This window comes from Pantherophis guttatus, chromosome 2, assembly GCF_059756535.1.
Source record: "Pantherophis guttatus breed Tessera chromosome 2, ASM5975653v1, whole genome shotgun sequence".
NCBI classification, from domain to species: domain Eukaryota; kingdom Metazoa; phylum Chordata; class Lepidosauria; order Squamata; family Colubridae; genus Pantherophis; species Pantherophis guttatus.
This window is the reverse complement of record NC_142064.1, coordinates 69,384,580-69,409,371: the sequence shown is the minus strand read 5'-3', so window position 1 is coordinate 69,409,371 and position 24,792 is coordinate 69,384,580. Positions and strand designations below refer to the sequence as shown.

General features: G+C 37.1%; 1 protein-coding gene across 11 annotated transcripts in view; it reads right to left on the bottom strand.

Moving 5' to 3' along the window:
* The window catches only part of TRPM3 (transient receptor potential cation channel subfamily M member 3), a 319,398-nt gene that overhangs the window by 41,253 nt on the left and 253,353 nt on the right, over positions 1-24,792 (bottom strand). For all 11 annotated transcript variants that reach the window (XR_015732244.1, XM_087886148.1, XM_034410255.3 and 8 more), the window contains exons 8-10: positions 19,878-20,001; positions 7,521-7,593; positions 1,214-1,314 (exon numbers count right to left, since the gene is read on the bottom strand). Coding sequence is in view for 10 of the 11 variants with exons in the window: in XM_087886148.1 (XP_087742274.1) it covers positions 1,214-1,314; positions 7,521-7,593; positions 19,878-20,001 (298 nt within the window). In the remaining variant the exon portion in view is untranslated. The remainder of the gene's footprint in view (positions 1-1,213; positions 1,315-7,520; positions 7,594-19,877; positions 20,002-24,792) is intronic.

The window sequence follows — 24,792 nt, the reverse complement described above, 5'->3', positions numbered from 1 at the left end:
TGGTATCATTTATCATTAAACACACTAACCCCAGTAAAAAATATTGAGTGACTCTTAAAGCTTGCACTTCTCCACTGGAAGAATTGTTCAGTATCCTCCATTTTCTGTTCTTCAGTTTTATCAATTGTGAGAGGACATATTCTCTTGGTCAAACTTTGCGGAATGGTTTTGGAAATTCAAGTATGCTAGATTTACCATGGAATTTATCAAAAGTTCTCATGAGTTGAAAAATTTCATTTGGGAATTCATTATATTCTCAACAATACTTGTTTATCTGTGGCTCTGTTCAGGATTTACCATAGTGTATTCAGTCAAAATGGAATAAGCAGTGAAGAGCACTTGCCTTTTCCTAGTTGTGCTGGTGACATAAGTGAAATTACGGTCTCCACATTACAATATGATTGTCTGTGGCAGAGAGCCTTCACACATAACAATGGTTCCATTGGACAGTTCTGAATTCCAGCTTATGTGGAAATGATCACATATACAGCTAGCCTTCTTACTGAAGACAATTGCCCTTTCTGTCACTAATCCTCCTCCAGGTCCATCTATCCCAACCTATTCAACAACTTTCCATTAATTTCCCTATCTGAAGTCATTATGTTTCCCTTCCATAATACTCAGAAATGCTATTCATCCCTCCCACATTTTCAGCTTTTTTTCCTCTGACACAGAAGCTGAGATGGAAATTGTTGAATTTTCTGAACAACTGAAGACTCTATATCTGAATTGCATCTGCTCCATTACTATTTGTATTTGTATATCTGCGGCATATCTTTACACATGTGCAAAATTACTGGTGGGCAAAAACATTTTTTCAACCTTATTATTTGAGGTTTCGTTATCTGGAGTTGCTGAACTGGAACAGAGCCTCTCAAAATATATATCGAGAGAGAACAAAAATGCATAATATGACATTTCAGGCATCTCAAGAGTCAGACTATGGTGTCTGAAAGCTTAAGCCACAATAAATATATTTGTCCTTATTTCTACAAAATAAAGAACAATTGGTTATGCTGTATTTTAAACAGCTCCACTAGATGACACTATTTCCTACAAGAAAAATTACAGACATCTTTATTATGATTACACGACAATGTAATGTATTATGATTACATTATGTTCCAGAATCTCTCTCTCCCTCCCTCTTCTCCCCCATGAAAATAACCATGCTCAACTGGAAAAGTATTTGATAACCATATAGATACCGTACCGGCCACTGTTGTCCATAAATAAAAATCTGGCTGCGAGCAATGTCTACCCTGTTCCAAGCTAATGCCAAACTCAGTTGATCTGGAGCAGAGGCATTCGCTCCTGTAGAAATTGAGAAGAATACCAATATTTAATTAATTCAACACAGTCAGTGGCAAAACAGACCGTCATGAGAAATAAAAGGAAAGAAAGTAGACATACTGTATGGTCCAAATGAGAGTTATTACAATGATATTTATACAATTTTCTTGCTGAAGTTAGAAATCTAGTTCAAGATATTTAAATAAAGCAGGATGCCTGAATATTTTGGAAAATTAAGATTATAAATTAAAGGTCTTGTTGTAACAAGAAAATAGTAATTAACGAATTCCTTTTTTTCTAACTTTGATAAGCTAGGGTTTATATATGCAGATTTAAGGGGAAAAAATCTGGAACCCCTTTCTCAAAAAGCAGGGTAACAGAAGCAGAACTATCTTACAACTGAGGAGATGTGGTATAGAAGCTTGTATTAATTTTGCTTGCTAGATTAATCTAATGTTAAAAGAATCTCTCAGAGGTCTCTTTTGTATATTCCTCTCAGATGCTAAACTCAGGAGTTTGTTTAGTCAGAAGGAAGCTAACGGACATAACTTAGTTTTTTTAGTTATTTTATACAATTGAAGAAATTGTCTACTATGTATACAGAGAACAAAGCTTATATAACATTTTAAATTATAGGTTATTTTCTGCCTTTCCAATGATCACGTCAGTGGCCATTTTTGCTGTCCTTTTCAAGGCCACTGGAGGCAGCTGACTATGCTGACATGGCAGTCCTCCCAAGCCTGGGATCTGTGGTTCCTATGTTGCCAATCTCTGTCCTTGCAATTCCATTCCTTTTAAAAACACAATACAGGTAGTCCTCGACTTACAACCACAATTGAGCCCAAAATTTCTGTTGCTAAGCGAGACAGTTGTTAAATGAGTTTTGCCCCATTTTACGACCTTTCTTGGCACAGTTGTTAAATAAATAATTGCAATTGTTAAATTAATAACACGACCGTTAAATTAATCTGGCTTTTCCATTGACTTTGCTCGTCAAAAGGTCGCAAAAGGGGTTCACATGATTCCGGGACAACCGTCATAAATATGAGTCAGTTGCCAAGCATCTGAATTTTGATCACTTGACCATGGGGATGCTGCAATGATCATAGGTGTAAAAACATGAGTCACTCTTTTCAGTGCTGTTGTAACTTCAAACAGTCACTAAACGAACTGTTGTAAATTGAGGATTACCTGTGCAGAAGACTAACCAGAAATAACTAAAGGATACAATTGTTTCTGTTTTAAAAATTAAAAGCCAGAATAGGATGGCTTTTAAAATGGCAATCCGTGGAAACTGGAACATTTCCTGGGCATTGTAAAAAAAATTGCTTTATAACTGAGATCGGTCATTAAGAGAAGTGGTTGCTGACTCAAATTGCAAATGTGCTTAGGATCTGACTTCAGTTTTCCTTTGCTTTAACAGACCTGTGAAGGTCACAAAAGGAAGGATTGGTTTTCTTTTTCATCACTATCATAATTGCAAAGGGTTGCTAAAGAAGGACTATATATATGATTTTTTTTTTTTTTTTTAGGAAGATAATTTGCTGGGATTTTGTTAACAAAGCAAAAAACTTGTCTTACAGAATTTGTCTCACAAAAGCTTTCCAGAAAAAAATAATCTTTTAGAGCTTTATTTATTTTAATTTAATAAACTGTATTATATGTGTTTGGAACTTAACATATATATGCATACTAGAGAGTAATTGAACAGTATTGGCAGAAAGAAACAAAACAAAGTGTATTCTGTAATTCAGGAAGAAGAAGCATGTAAGAAATATATAATATTATTTCAGGTCAGTGAAAGATTCAAAAGTAAAGTAAAATGAAAAGTGACATGAGTATTGATGCAGATACAATATCAGTCACTGAGCTGTAATGAGATTTCCAATGCAACTGTAGCTCTTCAATGGCCTTTATCAAAGGTTTGGATTAGATTGCTGCACCACAAAGCATGTGAATGAATGAATGAATATATTAGATATAATGTAACACATTTTTTAAAATTAGATCAACAGATCTTGTAACAAGGAAGAAAACATCCTAAAGTGGTTGCTTGAATTGTCCAGGGCAGCTAAATTATTAAAAAAATGAGAAAATAGTATTGTATAATAAAATCTGTGGCAATTCGATACAGATTTTAATCTTACAAGCCTCATTTTGTATACTTTAGCAGTCATATATGTTTATGTTTTATCTGAAATACCCAACTCTGATTCAGTGGGTATTTGCCTGTGAACCTGCTGAGGATAATATTGTATGTGTTTAATGCTCTCTATGAAAGTTTATGAAATCTGATCATCTTTAATATAAAGAGGAAGCTACAATGAAAAATGTCAGCTGAATTAAATAATTACTGGTTTCATATGTGGTGCCAAAGCACTGTTTTTTAAACAATGGTCTTTTGGGAAAGCACAAAGCATAGTTAATAAATGTAATGGCTAGGTTAGTATATCATGCCAAGCCAAAACAAAAAAAACCCAAATGGTTAACTTAATGTGTGAACACAAATAAGTGCATTTTATATTCTGGGAAGCAATTTTCTATATCTCTGGATCGAGCAGTAGTATCAGCCTCTCTTTTCCTTTTTCCCTTCCTTGCCTGGGTCTCTAAATTCTGGGGGGAAAAGTCTTGGAACCTTTTTATTAAAAAATGAAGGGAACAGGTTTTGTTTTTTCTTTATATAATTTGAACAAACTACTCTGATTTAAGATTTCTGGGTTACAGTTGATGCAGCATGATTTTATACATATCATTACTACATTATTTTGTCTCTTCATATTAATCAATCCACTGCAAACACTGTTGGGCAGGAGGTGAATTCTCTATTTTATATTCTCATTTCAAGGGGAGTAAAACCTGATCAAGGCAGAGAAATGGTTCTGAGATTCATCACACGGTTTTTTTGTTGTTGCTAGGATACTCCCTTCTTGTCTGTCTGAGTTAGAAAGCTGTCTTGTGACTCTCCAGTGGATTTGCATCATGCCAATGTTATATCGGAGCACAGCAATATCTCTGTTGCTGCATGTTTCCATTAAATGTCCAGATTGTACAGATATACCGTAGTTAAACTGATCTCTCCTTTAAGTCCTGACATTCCAGCTAGATAGATGACAACAGATAATAATAAAACGTTCTTGTTTTGCAAAAGTATAGAGGAAAAACATTCTGGACACTCTTGTTATCTAGATTCATTGGGGTCAAATTTATTTGGATTCAGTTAAAAATTTGAAAACATCATCCTAAACGTTACAATTTCTCAATAATAACAAATGCTTACTAACTTTTTTCTAGAATCTATTCGATACATAGCAAGAATATATATTTATTTCTGTGCAGAAAAGCAACCTTAGCAAGGATCAAGGAAACCAAATGATAGAAGCAGCATTTTGTTGATGTTACACAATCTAAAAAAGTCTGTAGAGATTCTCAGTCATCCAGGTCATGGTTGTCCCAAAGGTGCTTTTTCAGAAGGCAACTGGACTTTCTTGTTTTTTCTTTCACTTCTCATCCAAGAAGCTTCTTCAGCTCTGACTGGATGGTGAGGAATGGAAGGATTTATATTTCTTGCAGACAGGTGGTCATCTGCATCCTTTTAGAGGGTCATTGAAGCACTTGGAGGTTTATCTGCGTCCTCAGGATCACCTGAGTGGTGCTAATGCCACCATTCAGTCAGAGCTGAAGAAACTTCTTGGATGAGAAGTGAAACATCTTCAAAAAAACAACAACAAGACAGTTCAGTTTGGGACAACCATGACATGGGTGACTGAGAATCTCTACAGACTTTTAGTTATGCAATTTGGGATGAACACCCTTCGAATGGTGTGGGAATATGAACAAATTTCCAGAAAAAAAAAATTGCAGACTACAGGAACCATTTGGCCTATTCGGGTGACCTTGAGGACAGATAAACCTCCAAGTGCTTCAACGACCCTCTAAATTTAAAAGGATGCAGGTGACCATCTACTTGCAAGGAATATAAATCCTTCCATTTCCCCACCATCCAGTCAGAGCTGAAGCTTCTTCGATGAGAAGTAAAACGTCTTCAAAGAAAAAACAAGAAAGTCCAGTTGCCTCCTGAAAAACACCTTTGTGACAATCTCAACAATTTCTTGTAGTTGTATTGTAGTGGAGATTGCACCATGACAGGAAGAACTTGTATCACTGCAGCAAAACACTGCTTCATTAATATGTTAAAAATGCTGGATCACATGGAAGCCTTTGTCTTTGTATACACAGACAAAGTGTATGCATGAGTGTATATTTCATAGTATCCCCTGGAAATTCTATGGATAAAATAAGCTATTTAAATAAATAAATAAATAAAAAAAGCAAGGAAATCTTCAAGAATACCTTATGCCCAATCTATCAACAAATCTGTTTTCTAGTTGGCCTCTTTCAGGTGTGTGTGTTTGTGTGTGTGTGTGTGTGTGAGAGAGAGAGAGAGAGGAAATGCCCTATTTGCTGCTCCGAACACCTTGCACAGAAATGGCATTCACGAATTGCACATCTCTCAATACAACATGTTACTAAGCTTACTCCAGCATTTTTGTTTCAAATCAAATGAAATTGAATTATAATCATTTCATGGTTGACATGCATTGTCCTATGCATCAGGCTAAAGAATAGTAGCAATGTTGGTCCAGAGCTGCAGGACAAATGCTTTGTGAGCATGAGTCACGATACATTAACAAGCTAGAAGAAACCAAAAACATCAGAGTCAGGTAATCATAGCAATATGCTTCAATGAACACAACTTGGATGAGGTAGCACTTATGGAAATGAACATATTGTATATCATCCACTGTGCTTCTTCCAACATTTCATACAGTAGAAAAATTTGGACTGTCCTACAAATCATACAGATGAAAGGACTAGGGGAAAAAAGCAGCAACTAAAATAACAAACCTTTTGTGAAACAGCTGTGTTCTGCATCCTTTCCAGAAACACCCCGCCCCCCCCAGATTTTAACAAAAAATCTCTAATTATATCTTTTTAAAAACATAACATAAATTGAATTAAGAATGTCTAAATGTATAGATGCACCTTCAGAAGATAGGGGCAATATTAATGTTACCAATAGCACTCATTTGGTAAAACCTTTTCTTTTACTTTTTCACTTTTACTTCAGCATTGCACCAAGCATCCCATTAGAATAACTATACATACTTCTGTGGCATTCCATAACATTTTACTCTCTTCCATGCAGCTTCCAGATTCTATTTTCTTCAATTTTTCAATATATCATAAGCCATCAAGTAAATCATCATTTTAGATTTATATTCACACCTCTGTCATGTTTTAAGGCACTACTGAAGATATAAGAATGTTTTCCAGACATATATCAAACCATGAGAATTCTCACTCATGGTGGGCAGTTTTCTGTACTTTCACCTTGTTCCAAAACATCCATTCATGCCTTCTAGAAGAATATATTTCCCCTGGATTATATTCATTTAGAATTTGGTACAAATTACCTATAAAATCACATGTTCGATTATCAAACATTCACTGGATTTCAAACAAAGCTATTCAGCCTTTAACTTATTCCCCTTGACATTCTCTTTGAAGAAAAGTATAGATGTAAAAAAGGAACCTTTATAAGACTATGATGTTTTAAAGCAAAATTTGGATTCCTACATATTTTATAATACTATATTTATTTATTAGACTCCAGGCAGCTGAAAACAATAAAAATTAGAAAGTGTAAAAGCTTTACAAAATTAGAACACAGATTACATTGATAATGTGCTACTGAGGCCTCTCCATTTGAAAACTTCAACAAGTTTGGACTTATTTTCTGAATAACAAAAAAAGATGGGATCCTTTCTGATCTTGGGCTATTAAGTATCCCAAAGGGAGTGGGCTGCTGTTGAGAAGGTTGTCCTATAGGCCCCAGTCCTCTCTACTGAAAGGACTTATTATATTTGCAGCAAAAGGCCCTAAAGGTAGCCCAGGTCACATAGATCTTTATAATCGTTAATCTTTATTGAATCATCTTGAATGAGTCCCAGAAGAGTATTGGCAATCAATGAAGCTACTGCAAAATAGGTGCTTTGCTATTAAACCAGTTTTAGTCTGTTCTAAATTCTATTGTTGGTGGGTTACGTCAAATAATGGTGTAACTCACCAACAATAGAATTTAGAACAGACTAAAACTGGTTTAATTATTTGTAAGAGTTTGCTGTGTAGATTTAATATAGGCTTGTTGAGGCAAACAATTACATTACCTTTTAACAAAGCTGTCAAGATGGCCAGATCAATATCCTGGTGTCCTTCTGACCCCATGCGAAATACTGTAATCTGAAATGAAAAAACAAACAAAAAGTTTCACATGGGCAACTAAAATACAGACAGCTATTAAAACATTATGTAAAATTTGCAGAGTCTGAATTCAGAGATATTGGGAGAAAACAAAATTGGTTTATATCAATACAGGAAGACAGATTCATAATAAATATTAAAGATTTAATAGATCCAGAGTCATTTTGCTGTTCAGATTTGCTATACAAATTCTATATGGAATATGCAAAATATTTTGCACAATTCATAATAATTCCTTCTCTTTGTCAACTATTGAGGGTAATTAAAACACCAAAATTGCAGAAAGCCATTAAGGGAGCAGTGATCAAACTTGTAGCAAAAATACCATTAGGATTTATATTGGTTAAAAGTACTGTAGTACTATGTCTCCACTGTTCATCCATTTCAAAGTATGGATACATTGTAGTCCAGATTTATTCAGTATAAGCATCTTCTAAAATCTGACTCTAGGGTGCATTGAGAAAAATTAGTTTCTTCTACCCATGCAGCACAAGTGAAAGCCTATACAATGTTCCCTAACCATACAGTAAATCACAATTTCCTCATTAAAGATGAGTCAGAGAACTCTGCAGTAGATAAAAATTATCTAATAAAGCAGAAACATGGGATATAGAGATTATATGCCACTATAAACTTTTGTTGTGAATAGTGACACTGATCTAGTATTAAGCTTGTTAACATAAGATCAATGGGGTTCCCATAGCAACCAGGCGAGTATATTTTCCTGTATGCAAACAACACAAAAGTAGCATTCAACAGTCGCAAAAGGATGTGCTGAATACACAAATGATCTCCAAAACTACACTTTTTACTAATGCCTGTATTTGTGCAATGACAATAGGATTTCATTTAAGCAACAATTGTGTATCAATCAACAAATATGCAGTGAACCCTTAAACAAGAAGTATGATACAGCCTCAAATTAATCAATAGGGGAAGCAAAAAGGGGAAGGGAGAACAAGGACACCAACATTCACTTGCCAATAATGATACACTCTGGTGAGGCTTGTAGATGCCTGAAACTGGGGATAAAAAAGTCTATTCAAATAACTGCATTATATATATCAGCGGGGCAGAACCTTTTCTGGCTGAGAGATGCATTTGGTTTTTGAGTGAGATATATGGGGGCTGCATTCTATAAAGTGAACAGTACAGATTAAGAATTGGGTGGGATTGGAATAGATACGAATTAACTTGGATATTTAAGTTAAATTGCTAAAATATAGTTACTATTACTCTTCTGCGCATATTCAATGCAGCAATTATGAAATAGCTCTGAGGCCTGCAGCCATGTTTTGGTATGGAATGTGCACTCTCAGTAGAGATAAATGTGTTCTCTTCTCATATTAGGATTCCAGGCTTACTACTTAAAGCATTTTTAAATTTATATCGATTGTTTTAAAACAAGAAACTTGCACGGTTCTTACTTTACGTTTAGCATTATGTAAATGCTATGAAACAAGGCATATTTCATTTGGGCTTTGGGCATAATTCAGAGCTGGGACTGCTTTGGTTGTGTCATGGATGATCCAAGAAGGAAACTGAAAAAGAGAAGCATAGGCCTACTAGTTTGACCATAGTGTCTCCCTGAGAAGGTTGGGCACTGAAGATAGCATCCAGAAGCTTTGATTTCCTTTCATGGCTCCAGCAGTCAGATAGTAGGTGTGGAACTGAAGTCTGGCTTTTTTGCCAAAAAAGAAGATTTACGCACTGTGGTTGACCTATTCTATATAGCTTGGGCCTTTAAGGTATCAATTCCAATTCTTTCAACTACAAATAAGGAATTTTGGAGAACTAGATCTCTCTCTCTCTGTCTCTCTCTGTCTCTCTCTCTGTCTCTCTCTCTCCCTCCCTCCCTCCCTCCCTCCCTCCCTCTCTCTCTCCTCTCTCTCTCTCCCCTCCCTCCCTCCCTCCATCTCGCTCTCTATTAGTAATTATCTACTGATAACCCTAATATGCATACCTCGAAAGAAGTTCAAAAAGATAATAAAAGTCTCCCTTTCTAAGTATTTTGAAGATAGTACAGGTAGTCCTCAACTTACAACAGTTCATTTAATGACCATTTGAAGTTACAATGACACTGAAAAAGTGACTTGTGATCGTTTTTCACATATGACCATTGCAGCATCCCCATGGTCACGTGATTTATATTTGGATGCTTGACAACTAACTCATATTTATGATGGTTGCAGTGTCCGGGGCTCATGTCATCACCTTTTCCACCCTTCTGACATGCAAAGTCAATGGGGAAACCCAATTCACTTAATCACCACGTTACTGATTTAACAACTGCAGTGATTCAGTTAACAAATGTGACAAGAAAATTCGTAAAATGTGGCAAAACTCACTTAACAAATTTTTCACTTAGCAACATAAACTTTGGGCTCAATTGTGGTCATAAATCAAGGACTACCTTTACTATGATTGCTAAGAGTCAACAATAGATTTAAAAAATTCTCAAAAATAGAACATGTAAGACAAATCTTATTTCCTTCTTTGACAAGGTAACCACTTTAGTAGACAATAGGAACATTTTTGAAAGCTGTTAAGTGTGGCTTAAGTTCAAATGGCACTGCAGACAGGTGAATCTATAACTAACTGCCCAGAGATTTGGTATTAATGTTTCTACATTGAGTTGGAGAGCTTAATGAGAGGGGTCGTGCAGAAAGCTGTCTTGGGGCCAGTATTATTCCACATTTTTATTTTTATATATACACTTTATTAAAATTCTATAAAGACAGAAAAACACAATACATAAACAAATCAGAATATAAACCTACAAATACAAAACTGTGTACTAATACTAATACTAATGTCCTGTAGAGTTGACTTACAACTATAAATAAGCCCAAAATTTTTGTTCCTAAACAAGACAGTTGTTAAGTGAATTTTCTCCCATTTTTATGACCTTTCCTGCCATAGTTGTTAAGTAAATAACTGCAGTTGTTAAATTAGTAATATGATTAAATTAATCTAACTTCCCCATTGACTTTGTTTGTCAGAAGATTGCAAAAGGTGATCACATGACCCTGGGACATTGTGTCATAAATGCATGCCAGTTGCCAAGCATCTTAATGTTGATCACAAGATCATGGGGATGCAGCAACGGTCGTAAGTGTGAAAAATGGTCAGAAGTTACTTTTTAAAGTGGTGTTGTAACTTACAATAGTCACTAAACAATGGTTGTAAGCAGTAGTGAAATCTTCCCTGGTTTTCTGCCCGCACATGTGTTGTGGCCCGCCAGCGGCCTGCGCGGATCGTGGCTGATCCTGACGACGAGGAGGCTGGTGTGTCGCGTCAGCAGCATGCGCAACTGGCGCTCGCGTTGGACAGCGAGGAGGCTGAAGAGGATGTGATGCCAGAGGCAGAGACTCAGCCAGGGCCTTCAGAACCTCCAGAGGCTCCTTCAAGTGGAGATAGCAAAGTGGAGGAGCTCAATGCTCGAGCACGCAGGGCTGCCAAAAGGCAGGAGTGGCTACTCAGGAGCTGGAGCAGAACAGTATGCATGGTGCATGCCAAATGCACACTGCGTGCATGCATGCGCAAAGCATGCCAAATGAATGCTGCACAAGTACGCATTGCATGCCAAACACACGCTGCATGCTCAATGCGTACCAAATGCACACTGCATGCACACGCATGTGCAGTACGCATCAAACGTGTGCTCCGTTCAGAAAAAGGAGGCTTGGGAAGGCAAGTAGAACAGCGAGGGGGGGGGGGAAACAGCTGTGCTGTGCGATTTAGTTTCACTAGAAAGCAGGATTTTAAATCACGTGGCACAGCTGATCATCGGAAATACTGGTTCGAACCAACCGGTACCTTTTTTTTTACTACTGGTTCACTGAACCAGTAGCTTTTATCACTACCGGTTCTCCTGTACTGGTGCGAACCGGTAGGATTTCACCACTGGTTGTAAATTGAAGACTACCTGTAATTCCTGCAAAAGGCAATTACATACCAATTAAAATGTTCGAAGTCTTTGCTCTTCTTCAGTGTTCTACCTTAGATGAAATCCCAAGACTGCTAACACTGTAGCACAGGTGTTGCTGCAATAGGAATGCTGCTTGGGTCCGTGATTCATGGATGGCTTAGTAGAACAATTTGTTATAATGTCTGTCTTACTGGGCATAAAAGGAAAAAGCTGAGTTACATTCTAATGTCTTCTTGGAAGCACAAAGAATGATAATGCATCCAGCAGTCTGCATTTTGCTGCAGTTTCATTTTTTCACTTTGAAGGCAATCAAAACAAATATTTGGCCTAGTAGTACAATTGTTCATGTTTATTTAACTACTGCAGATGTAAATTATAAATGCAAAACTACTTTGCTTAACGGTAAGACATGTTACTAGGATAGCTTCTTCTGTTTGCAGCCTAAATTACTCATACATTAAGTTTCTCAGACTAGAATGGTAATTCTATTCTGGTGTGTACGCAGCAATAATGATTGAGTTGAATATGCCTGCCTGAATATTTTGATAGTATTGTCCCTTGGAAGAGAGAATTAAATGAGAATGAATGAGTCCTCACACCTACATACAGTCTTCTACATTTTAGAAGAAAAATGTAATAAAAGCCCATTAGCAGGCATGCAGAAGTTACAGACTTGTTTCCCACTTTCATAAGCACTACGAAATATCATGCTAAAGTGATGAGTCAGCTATACTGGGCCCAACAACTGCTGACTGTAACCAACTGCTACTAATAAATAGTGTGTGTGTATTAAAACCAAAGCAATATAAAATGTATAGCAAACTACATGCCAGAGAAAAATGGCATAACTTTGAATGATCACTGAATGAATGGTGGTTAAATGAGGACTACTAGTACTGTTTTAAGAAGACTATTTTTCTTTGTTTTTTATTTGCATTTTAATAGTTATTTTGTAGCACATTGCCCATAATTGCTATAGCATTTGGAGGTTTTGTAAATCTAACAAAATAAACTTACGTAGTTTTCTGCTATTTTTTTCAATACACAATTCTCTTATATAGATGTTTTGCTCATCTCCTTTTACAGTTGCTGGAACTTTTGAATGAAAAACGTTTTCTCTAACACTGCACAGAAATCCTTTTTCTTGTTATAAAATTATGATTTATACAGCACTCTATTAATAACTGTAAGTGAAATTTTGAATTTAGGAGTGGCCAATATATTACACATATTTTTATGAAGGAGAAAACAGCTCTGGCAGAGAGTAAGGAAATCAATTACATATATGTAAATTCCATTTTATATGAAAGGATGCCTATTTTAAATAAACTCTTCTGAATTAGGTTTTCATTTATATTTTTTTGATATGTGTTCAGCTTTCTCAAAATTTGATAAGGTGGGATTATTTACACCATTAGTTATACTAGGAAAATAAGCCATTTCGATTCAAGCTAACCTCTAATTTGTCTACAGATGGAGTAAAGTATAATAAGAGAATTACTTTCTGTTGCTGAAGTCATATTTTCTGCAATCGAATTTGGAGCGATTCACTTTAAGTTTGTATCTATTGTGTGCTCGTGTATAGTTGTGGTTGAAGCTGAAGTAGTCATTGACAGGTAGGACATTGTAGCAGATGATTTTATGAACTATGCTTAGGTCATACCAAAGGTGGCCTAGTTCTAAATTTTCTAAACCCAGAATTTCAAGTCTGGTGGCATAGGGTATTTTGTTACGAGCAGAGGAGTGGAGGACTCTTCTTGTGAAATATTTCTGGACATTATAGATAGTCTTTGTTTAACAAATGCCTCATTTAACAACTGTTTTCAGTTACAATAATAATGACAAAATAATTTTCTCATCATTCCTCAAGTTTACGACCTTTGCAGGTCTGTAAAGGAAAAGAAAACTCAGGTAAAATCATAAGCACAGTTGTGGTTTCACTTAGTCACTGCTTCACTTAACGGCCAAGTTACTGGTACTAAATGTAGCTAAACAAGGACTACTATATCTGAAACAGGAGCACAGGAAGGAGTTGCTGGAGTTGTGTGTCCTTTCAAATAAATATTTGGTCAGCTTTGTGTACAAGTCTTGGATTCAATCCTTGGCACTAAGAGAATATCTTTCTCCAGGACTTTCAAAGTTTTGTGCAGTGGTTAAGTGGTTAATCTAGAAACCGGGAAAGTGTGAATTTTAGTTGCCCCTTAGGCACAAAGCCAGTTAGGTAACCTTGGGCCAGTCACACTCTTTCATCCCTAGGAAGCAGGGATGCTTCCAAAAAATCTTACCAAGAAAACTGCAGGGAGTTTTCCAAGCAGTTGACAGAAGTAAAAAACTGACTCGAAGGAACACGTACACACACACACACACACACACACACACACACACACACACACACACACAATGTTATTCAAAGTGACTAACACTCAAGTTTAACAAGTGTGAAGCAATTTTATAATATTCACTCAATCCATAATTGCCTAGATGATATACAGGCAGTCCTTGACTTACAATCACAATTGAGCCCAAAATTTCTGTTGCTAAGGAAAACAGTTATTTTTTACAACATCTTACTCCATTTTTCTTGCCAATTGTTAAGAGAATCACTGAATTTGTTCAGTTAGTAATAAAGTTGTTAAGTGAATCTGGCTTCTCCATTGACTTTGCTTGTCAGAAGGTTGCAAAAGGTGATCACATGACCCCAGGACATTGCAACCATCATCGTATATCACCTAGTTGCCAAGTGTCTGAATTTTCATCATGTGACCATAGGAACGAAGTAACAGTTATAAGTGTGAAAAAAGGTCAGGTCACTTTTTTCACTGCTGTTGTAACTTCGAATGGTGACTAAATGCAAATTTGTAAGTCGAAGACCACCTATGTGCTTTAATATTTATGTGCATCTCTGATCCACCCTTTTTCTTCTCAACTCCTTCCTTGACGATGGCTGTAAGGATGCATTTGTAAGCAACCTTTTTTTCACTAATAATAATCCATTACAATAGAATCAAAAACAATATTTTATCTTTCTTCATGTATAGTTAGATAAATGTGCAAATTGGTTTTTATTGATGAGGGCCTTGGATGAAATAGACTAGAGCAGTGATGGTTAACCTTTTTGGTGCCGAGTGCCCAAAGCAAGTCCATGTGTGAATGCATGTGCACATGCCTGAACCCCTAAAATGCAATCCATGCACCCCCCCCCCACATGTGCGCCCCTGTGCATTCCCCCTGCACCCTGTTTTGGCTTCCAGGTTGGCAAAATGGCGCACACCCTGTTTTGGGCCTGGAAATCCTCCTGCACCAACCTGGAAGCCAAAACAGGGTGCGAGGGGGGGGCGCATGGGCCCGCCCGCATCCCATTTTGGGCCTGGAAGGCCTCCTGCACCAACCTGCACCCCTGTGCATGCACCCCATCCCCTACGTAAGCACCCAACCTCCCGTGCATGTGTGGCAGAGACCCGAAGACCAGCTGGTTGCTGGAAGGTGCACACGCATGTGCAATGGAGCTGGGCTGGGGCGATGGCTGGCATGCCCGCAGAGAGGGTTCTGTGTGCCACTTGTGGCACGCGTGCCATAGGTTCGCCATCATGGGACTAGAGTAACAGAGGTTGGTTTCAGCAGGTTCTGACCAGTTCTGGAGAATCGGTAGCAGAAATTTTGAGTAGTTCGGAGAACTGGTAGTAAAAATTCTGACTGGGCCCACCCCCATCTATTCTTTGCCTCCCAAGTCCCAGCTGATTGGGAGGAAATGGGGATTTTGCAGTAACCTTCCCCTGCCATGCCTACCAAGCCACACCCACAGAGCCGGTAGTAAAAATTTTTGAAACCCACCACTGTAGAGTAACTAGCCCTTTCACCTAGGCTTCACACTTTGGCGTAATCCTGATAAAATATCAACTGCACTTGTTGATGACTTTGGGCAGAACTGGGACAGGAGTGGAGCAACAGTCCTGATTCTCCTTTCTCTCTCAGTGATTTTCAACTTCATTGATCATTGTATCATTCAGGACTGGCTTCAGAGTGGGAAACATGATGCTTGTGGTGGTTCTCCCTTCTGTGGAGGAGGGGAGAGATCAAGCCTAAAGTCTCTCACATCTGGGGTGATACAGCGTTCAATACTCTTATCATAGGGTTTCTCTCTTTACTCTGCTTTTGTTCAAACAGTTCTTAGAAATATGTTTTCCTCCTAAACTTGGACTCAGTGGGTAGTGGGGCTCTTATTGGATTGGGCGTGTTTGATTGCATATTTTACATATATATGAAGCCACTGGTTAAGGTCATCCATTCAGTATGCTGATAATGCCCAGTCTTGATCCTATGTTAAGGAATGCGGTCATTGTCTTATCTCAGTGTCACAAAGCTGGGAGAATCTGGATAGAGATAAGACTGGTTGTCTGTGGCCTTTTGGATCGTTAGATGTCTTGGGATTGGTGAATAATCTGATTTTTCCTGAACCAACAGTTTCTGTTCAAAGAGCAGGTGGCAGTTATGACCAGGAAAACTTTTGGACCAGGTGGCACATAGTCCCTTTGTGCTTTGGTCACCTTGTGCCTGGTTTAAAAAATTCAACAATAATAAATAGATAATAAACTGTCATGGTGCAAATATTTTAACACTGATATTTAGAATATCTGGAAGATTAAAGCATTCTCATATGTCCAACCGAAGAAAAGAAATAAGCAAAATAGTTTCCTAACATTGAAGCAAAAATATCCTTCACCCTGAAGCACACATTCACTTTCCTATATCAAGGACTGCCACTTAATTTATGCATGACATTTCACTTCTCAAAGAATTAGTTATTCACCATCTTCAAAAATGTACTTGTCATATGATAAGATCTGATCTATTGATCCAATGGAAACATCTAAACAAGATAAGCTTTCTTGATAGAGTCATTGTGAAGGACAGGAAGAAAGAGCACAGCGTGATAAAGAAAAACATGAGTCAAAGGGAGATTCACAATATTCTGTTTCAGAAGAAAATGAAGCTATGAAAAGAACTAGAGGCCGATTGCTGATAAATAGCTTTTTTTTATATATCAGCAAGTTGAGAAAGTAACTAAGCACACTTTGGTTAAGTGTAAAATAAGACCTTGTTCCTTTGCTGAACTTTTTGTATTTTGAATGACAGAGTGCCAAGTTTGAAAACCTGATAATTGTTTGATTCAGAAAATCACAAAGTGAAGTGACTTTATAATATGTATAAAGAGTTTGTTAGTTTGGCCCACCCCAGGAGACTAATAAACCCTATTGGGTTCCAGAGGGAACTTGGAACCTGAGGACTTGGCTGCAGGCTGGAATAGCCATGTGACTGAAACTATGGACTGGATTCTCTTATACAGCCTTTTTCTCTGTACTGATCCTGGCATTCCCTCTTGGTTTTCCACTGAATACCGGGAGATGAAATGCCAGAAGAAACTCCTGGGGTGCTGCTGGAGAAAGACAAAAACGAATCTGACTGAACAAGAGTAAGAGCCCATAAGGACAGTGAAAACTTGTTATTTCTCCACTCTTATTGTATCTGCCAATATCCACCCAACAGCCCTGTTTAGGGTGCCCCACTCCCAATTGAGGAAGGGGGCTGGGCCATAGGATCACCTGCAGGTCATGGTGGGGAATATTCAGTCTGTCTGGCAGACAAAATCAGTCAGATTCGCTCAGAGTTGGATTGTGACTGGGCAAGTCCTAGTGAGTTGCCCAGGGCACAGTCTTGTTATATTATCAGGACTTTTTGATTCTGTTACACCCCATTGATGAGCTAAAAATGTAAGACCAGAGTTAACCTAACCTAAACTATAAACAGCTGAATATATCATTATAACCACCTTGAAAGGGTTCAGAGCATGACTGACAAACAGTGAATTTAATGGTGGTAGCAACTAAGTATATTATTACTATATTAATAAGCACAATACTCCATTACAATGCTAAATCTTATTTAATTTATGCTAATATTACTAATATGCTAATACCTAACCATAACACAGGGATGAATGATTATGGAAAGGATTAAACTGTTCTATGTGCCTGCTGAATTTTCTATTGAAATTTGGATTAGAGCCAGTTTGCCTACTGGTTAAGGCACCAGGCTAGAAACCAGGAGCCTGTGAGTTCTAGATCATTTTAGGCATGAAAACTGGGTGACTTTGGTCCAGTCACTCTCTTTTATACTTTGGGTGACTTTGGGCCAGTCATTACAACCCACCTCACAGGGTTGTTGTGAGGAAAATAGGAGGAGAAAAGAATATTAGGTATATTTACCACCTTGAGTTATTTATTAAAATAATAAAGGTGGAATATAAATAAATAATTAAAATCACTCCGTGTCTGCTGTTAATTATAATAAAGCCCTCAACCATTTCCAAAGTTCAGCATCATATCTTGCTTGGTCATGGGTTTTGAATTTTTTGAGATGAAAAAAGGAAGCCAATTCAGATTCACAATTAACATTGTGATGGGCCAAATTTGTCTTTAACTTAACATTTTCCTTATATATTCCCACTAGTTGTGACATACTGTATAGATGAAAAAAACAGGTGGAATTTATTAACAGTTTCTTTTTAAAATGGGACTTTGTAACAATACTTTGGAAATCAAAATTGGAACTTTTTTCTTAGCAAAGAGAGTACATGTATCTCATACATACCAAATATAGGTGCAATGTTTTTGTTTCCCTTTATCTGGAGTCTAATAAAATTTGGTTTTTTGTACTTCCTTAATATAGTGACATACCCCTGGGATTCAAAAACCCTCTTAGTTTCTGAACATGAATTTTTATGCATCTGCCACCTAAATTTATATAAGCATAAACAATTTAACAGAACGATGCTGCTTAATCAACAGAAGCCAACCGCACTGCAAAAGAGTGTAATACAAAATGTAAATGTAAGGTAAAAATAGAGGACCAACTGAAATGCAAATCCAGACTTATGCAATTGCTTATACATGAATTACAAGAGAGTGACTGGTGAGCATTTTATCTTTAGAGTTTTCAAATTCAAACAGGTGCTTAATATCATTACCAACATTAATTAAGTTTTCAACATTAATTAAATTCACAAGAGGCTTTAATCAAACAAATAACACTGTTTGTTCTACGACAAAAGTGGTTAGCCACAGCCAACAGCCAGTCAATTGTGCTTTTTAGAGGCCTCCCAAGAGACTTTGCTGAGATCAAGGAATGCACAGATCTCTTGCTTCTTTCAGTCCCCCTCAGTTAAATGTTCATGTTTGTGGCTCAAGTACATAAATTTGGCTTCCTTCAGCCATAATTGAACAATACTTACCGTATTTTTTGGAGTATAAGACGAACTTTCCCCCCTAAAAGTGGGTGGAAATGTCTGTGCGTCTTATACAGCGAATGTTGTCATAGTCCCGCCCACCTGCCAACCCCCACGTTTCAGCCGTTTTCGGCCTCTGCACATTGCATTTTCGGCCTCTGTGCATTGTGTTTTCAGCCTCCACATGCTCCATTTTAGATCTGTTCCAGGCTGCGGGGATTGCCACAGCACATTGCCACCAATCGCCACCTCCGCGTGTTGCATTTCAGCCTCTGTGTGTCGTGTTTTCGCCCTCCTCATGCCCTATTTATGGCCTCCGTGCATCACATTTTCGGGCAGTTCCAGGCGGCAGGGATTGGTGGTAGCCCAAAACGCAACACATAGAGGCCAAAAATGTGATGTGCGGAGGCGATGATCCCAGCAGCCTGGAACGGGTCTAAAATGGAGCATGCAAAGGCCGAAAACGCGACATGCGGAGGCCATAAATGTGACCCGCGGAGGCCAAAAATGCAACACGCTGAGGCGGTGATGGGCTTTGATGATCTCTGCAGCCTGGAACAGCTGTTTTGCAGTATTCTGGCAGGCCGATCCAACTGCCAATCAGCTGCTCGTGCTGAATCAGGCTGCGATAACGTGCTAAAGCTGACCAGGCTGTTTGGTGCAAGGATGCTAGCCAGATGAATATCGATGGATGCTGGTAGGCAAGGGCAGATTTTTTCTTCTTCTTGTTTTCCTCCCCAAAAACTAATGTAAATCTTATACTCTGGAGTGTCTTATATTCTGAAAAATATGGTAATTTAGTGTTATTCAGTATTAACATTAACTATGGGTAAGGTAAACAAGGATTGCACAGGACCAAGATATGCAAACCCACTTTTCAAATCCTGATTTTAAATTACAATTTTGAGACAATATAAGTTTGATTTAGCCATGTGTCGTGCAATTGAGACCTGAAATTATGTTCGAAATGACCCCGGAAAGCCAAGTTTCAAACATTTTTCACATAACAGACCAATATGAACATTATGCTACTAAATAGATTTGCATTACCAGTTCTTTCTTTTTCATGCATTCCATAAGGATTATGAAGAGATGCTGAGCCTGTGTCCGAGTGTAGGTGAAGGTTTTCTGGATAGTAACAAGTAATTGGTCTCTTAGAGATTCATTGATAAGCCTGAAATTTAAAAAGGACAGCATCTAAACATTCACCAATAAGCAAAACTCTGAGTTTAAAATTATGAATTAAGTAACTCCAAGTGTAATACCAAAACATCAAAAGCATTGAATTTAATTCTCTTGTCCAACATTTATTCCGCAGTGCTTGTTCCTTTGCATAATTTGCTTTGCTTCTGCTAATGATTGGTGGTGGTGGGGCATGAAGAGCTGAATACTAGAAATCTGACCTCTGAGATTTGATCAAAGCATTGCCTGCATGGTTTCATAAGCATAAAGGCTAAAAATGCACTTTCCGTTTCTTGTTTTAAAGTGAAAAATAAATTGTATATTTAGACCCATTTTGACTTTCCTCCCATTTCACACTTGAAGAATGGCACATATGCCGTTCTGCCTGGGAGGTAAGAATGTACTCTGTTGTGTTTCATATGATTACAGTCATTCTGCAAAACAAAAGACAGGAAAAGCAGATAAAAAGATGCTTGAAAAAAATGACCTGCTGTTTTTACAGACTTGGTTTCAATTTCTAGATCATGAGATGAAAAAAACAAAACAAAACAAAGCCCCCTGGAATTAATGGCAGTACAACTGGGTCTGGCTATCTCAGAAGCCAAAAGGATTTTCAGATTTCTCTCTCTGACCTTGGAGGAGGGTATCTAATATCAGAACCACCTCCAGGCTCAGCTGAAACTTCCAGCACACGCTCAGCTTATTTTGGAACTCTGACAGTGAGAGATGGAGAAAAAGAGCAGATCATTTGCGTAATATATGCACACAGAACTTCGTATATCACAGGGGTGAGCAACGATGGCAAGTTTGCAACCTGTGTACTTCAACTCCCAGAATCCCTAAGCTAGCACGGCTGTAATTAAAACAGTACCAAGTACTTTATTTATTGATAAATAAAGTAATCAGTAAATTCAGGGACCCCCTTTATCTCACATGATTAGGCCCATTTAAACCGGTGTGCTGAGCATTTTTCACTTGGAGAAGAAGATGTGATCGATGTGGGAAACCTTTTCCAAGGCTTCCCCCCATTCTGTGGAATAAGAAATCCCCTGAGATGCGCTAAACCCCTGTGCTTCTGGCATCTATGAAGATACTTAAAATCATACTTTCTAGAAATATTTGACATCTAGCTATAAATAATGGGTGACTTTCTGTTTTTAAATTAATTTCATGTTGATTTTAGTGAAGTGAATTGATTTTGATCATTTTTAGTCTATTATCAGGTGGACGTGGTGGCTCAATTGCTAAGATGCTGAACTTGTCGATCAAAAAGTCAGCAGTTCAGCGGTTCGAATCCCTAGTGCCACGTATCGGGGTGAGCTCTCGTTACTTGTTCCAGCTTCTACCAACCTAGCAGTTCGAAAGCACATAAAAAATGCAAGTAGAAAAATAGGGACCACCTTTGGTGGGAATGTAACAGTATTCCATGCGCTTTTGGCATTTAGTCATGCTGGCTACATGACCATGGAGATGTCTTCGGACAGCGCTGGTTCTTTGGCTTCGAAACGGAGATGAGCACTGCCCCCTAGAGTTGGGAACGACTAGCACATATGTATGAGGGGAATCTGAACCTTTACCTTTACGTCTATTATCCTTTTATACACTATCCTGAATCCTCTGAGTGGTGTGAGGTAAATCTTCAAGTTGTTTCCCTCAGAAGGAGAAAAGATTTGGAAGAGCAAAGAATCAAGAAGCCCAGCCAGGAATAAAAGAAAAGAAACAGGAAAGTGGAAACTAAAGCTGGGTCAATGGTCTGGTTATTGGAAAGAAAGAAAGAAAGAAAGAAAGAAAGAAAGAAAGAAAGAAAGAAAGAAAGAAAGAAAGAAAGAGCTCCTATGACTCTGTCCCATTAGGTAAAGCAGGAATGTGCCTGTCAATTAAGGACTGCCATCTGGTTGGAGCAGGGAAGGGAGCTTTTTCTGTCATGGCACCCAATATTAGGATGCTCCCTTGCCTTTCAGAGAGGATGATACTATGAGACCATGACAATGCATTGCTATTTGAGACAGAGCCATGGCTATCCAAAAGGCCATGAAATCCTGGGCTGACTGTGCTGTGTGGAAGAGCATTCCCCACAAAGCTATTTTATGGTTCTGACTTTTTAGGAAGGCCTTAAAATGGCTCTTCCAGCAGGCACTGAGCCAAGGTGAACCTTGGTGAACTGGTGAACCTGCTTGATTATTACCCGATTTAAGCCTTAACCTTTCTCTGGTATGTTGCTTCATTATTTCAATTCTTTTGTTGATTACTGTACGTTTTTACCCCTCTATGTAGCCTATCTTGCCTTACTTGACAACTAGGTGTCATGCAAACAGCCTGGAAAAAAGAAATGCAAACATTTCAAAGAGGCCCCACCTTAATGAATTCACCAATAAAGATTTGCTTGACAATTCCAATTTCGGTTGCGGATATTAGTTATTCATATATCGGCATAGTTCATCAATTTCAGATATTTCTTAATTACATTAAGTAAATGCAGTCACTTTTTAAATTCAAAGTTACCCCCAGTATTTTTTCAAAATACTGCGTACCTTCCATCGCGCGCTTAAGACTTTCTTATTTCATCAAGCTGGCCTGACCTAAGTCTTTCCCCTTTTTAAATGGAAATTTTAAATTTGGTTTTAAATTATTGGGGTTTTAAATTTGTTCAGCCAAATTATTTAATTCATTTTATTTTATTTTAAATTTTGTATTTATATGTTTTATTCTATGGCTGTTCACCGCCCTGAGTCCTTCGGGAGTAGGGCGGTATACAAATTCAATAAAATAAAATAAATAAAATAAAAATGAAAATAAGAAACACTGTATTTTTCAGGAGCTATAAAATTTAGAAGCAGTTAAGCAATATCATAATATATGTTTATTACATTCAAAACTGTAATGAACATATTTAATAATGCTATGAAAAATATTTGATTAAGCCTAGCTGAGAAACTGAGAATTTGAAACCTTTATCTCCCCTTTTGAAAAGTTTATTGTGAAAAGTATATAGAAACCCCATCATTAATGCTTCCTAGCAAATACTACAGAAAAAAGTATAAAAATATATAACTGAAAGGCTTTCAATGAAGTATATCTTCCTTATCTGTAGGTGACACAAAACATGACAAACATATTTTATAATCTTGATTGTCTGTCTTACATTGTTTCCATCTTACAATATTCTACTTGAAATCTAATATAAAAAATTATAGAAATAAAAAGTAGTGTGATCACATGACATAGTTCTTTAACAGAGTATGATAATAGAAGTTTTAATTTTAATTTTTTTCCTAATTATTCCTTCGCATGATGCCAAATTAGGGATCTCTTTCATATTTATCAGGCCTACCAGCAATTGCTCATTTGAATTTTTAAAAATTTTGGATTATTATTTATTGATCTGTTGATTTTCAATTTCTCAAGATGATCTAGAAATTGATTCTTGTCATCTCAGTTCCTTAAATTCCCTTAATGAAAATATATTCTGCATATTTGCCATACATCTTCTGGAATGAACACAGATGAAAGAATGTATTAAACTTCTTTGCAATCCCTTATTCTAATTTAGAATTCTTTTAATCTTCTTATAATATATCAAGGGAATTATCTTCAGAGTTTATTGCCCCTGACATATTAAATTATTTTAATATTTTTAGTCTTAATTATAAATAATACATTTTTAAAACAATTTTTTTTTAATAATATAAAAACTGTTCCTTTTTGTTCTTATTTGGACTATCTTTCCAATGAATTATATCAACTTTTTTCTGTTCTTTGATAGTGTTGATTAATTATTCTCATGACCTCTTGAGCTCAAGCTTAATAGAATTGAATGGGGTAATTTAAACCATTAACCAGGGCAGTAATCCAAATTAAAATACTTCTGCCATCCAGTCCGTATTTGAAAACATTCAGTAACTGGTCACAATAATGATTGATTCAACTATACTGTTGTGGTTAAATGATTTTAGACAGTTTTTGTAATGTTAAGCAAAACTGGCCTTCTTGTAATTTAAGATTATTATACTATCTTGCATTTTAGGGTAATATTAGAGTTTCTGTTACTTATCCTGGATTTGATATATATGTTAGTTAAGCTTTTCTGCTGAAAAGTACTTAACCCTACTGGCTTCCTCTTTAAAGTTATTTTGCATTAATCCTTTCATTAGAATTTCTTTTAAATAAATTCCTTTTTGAAATAAAATGTGGCTATGTTGGGTTCCTTTGATACTTTCCCACTTCTATGTAATAAATCAGTGGCCCAGTAATCTCTAAATTCAACCAGTTCAACAGCCAACACATATTGTTCTAGATCAGAGATGGGCAATTATGGCAATTTTACGACCTGTGGACTTCAACTCCCAGAATTTCTGAGCCAGTTCTACTCCATCAGTCTTAACTACATTTCCTCTCTTTACTACCATCAGGTCGCACTTCTCCAATCTGGGTGGCAAGTCAATGTTTTGTTCACTCTTAGCATACAGCGTGATATAATGGAGATGGCTGATGGTAACTCCATTCTTGAACTTGTATCTGTATCCAGTCCTTGTAATTATCTGTTTGAGGAGGTTCAAGAACATATTTCTCCTCACTATGGTGAAGTGTTGTTAAAGCATTGGGTAAATAGTTCTTATGTATTTCTTCTATCCATTCATACTACCCTCAAATATTTCATGTATTCCTCTCGTTGTATAGGGTTAGGTTAATTCCAGGTTCTCTTGACTCATCTTGTATGATTTCTTTCAGTAGCCCACTTATTGTCAGTTTATCCTGGTTGCCCAAAATCTTGTTAATCTAAGTG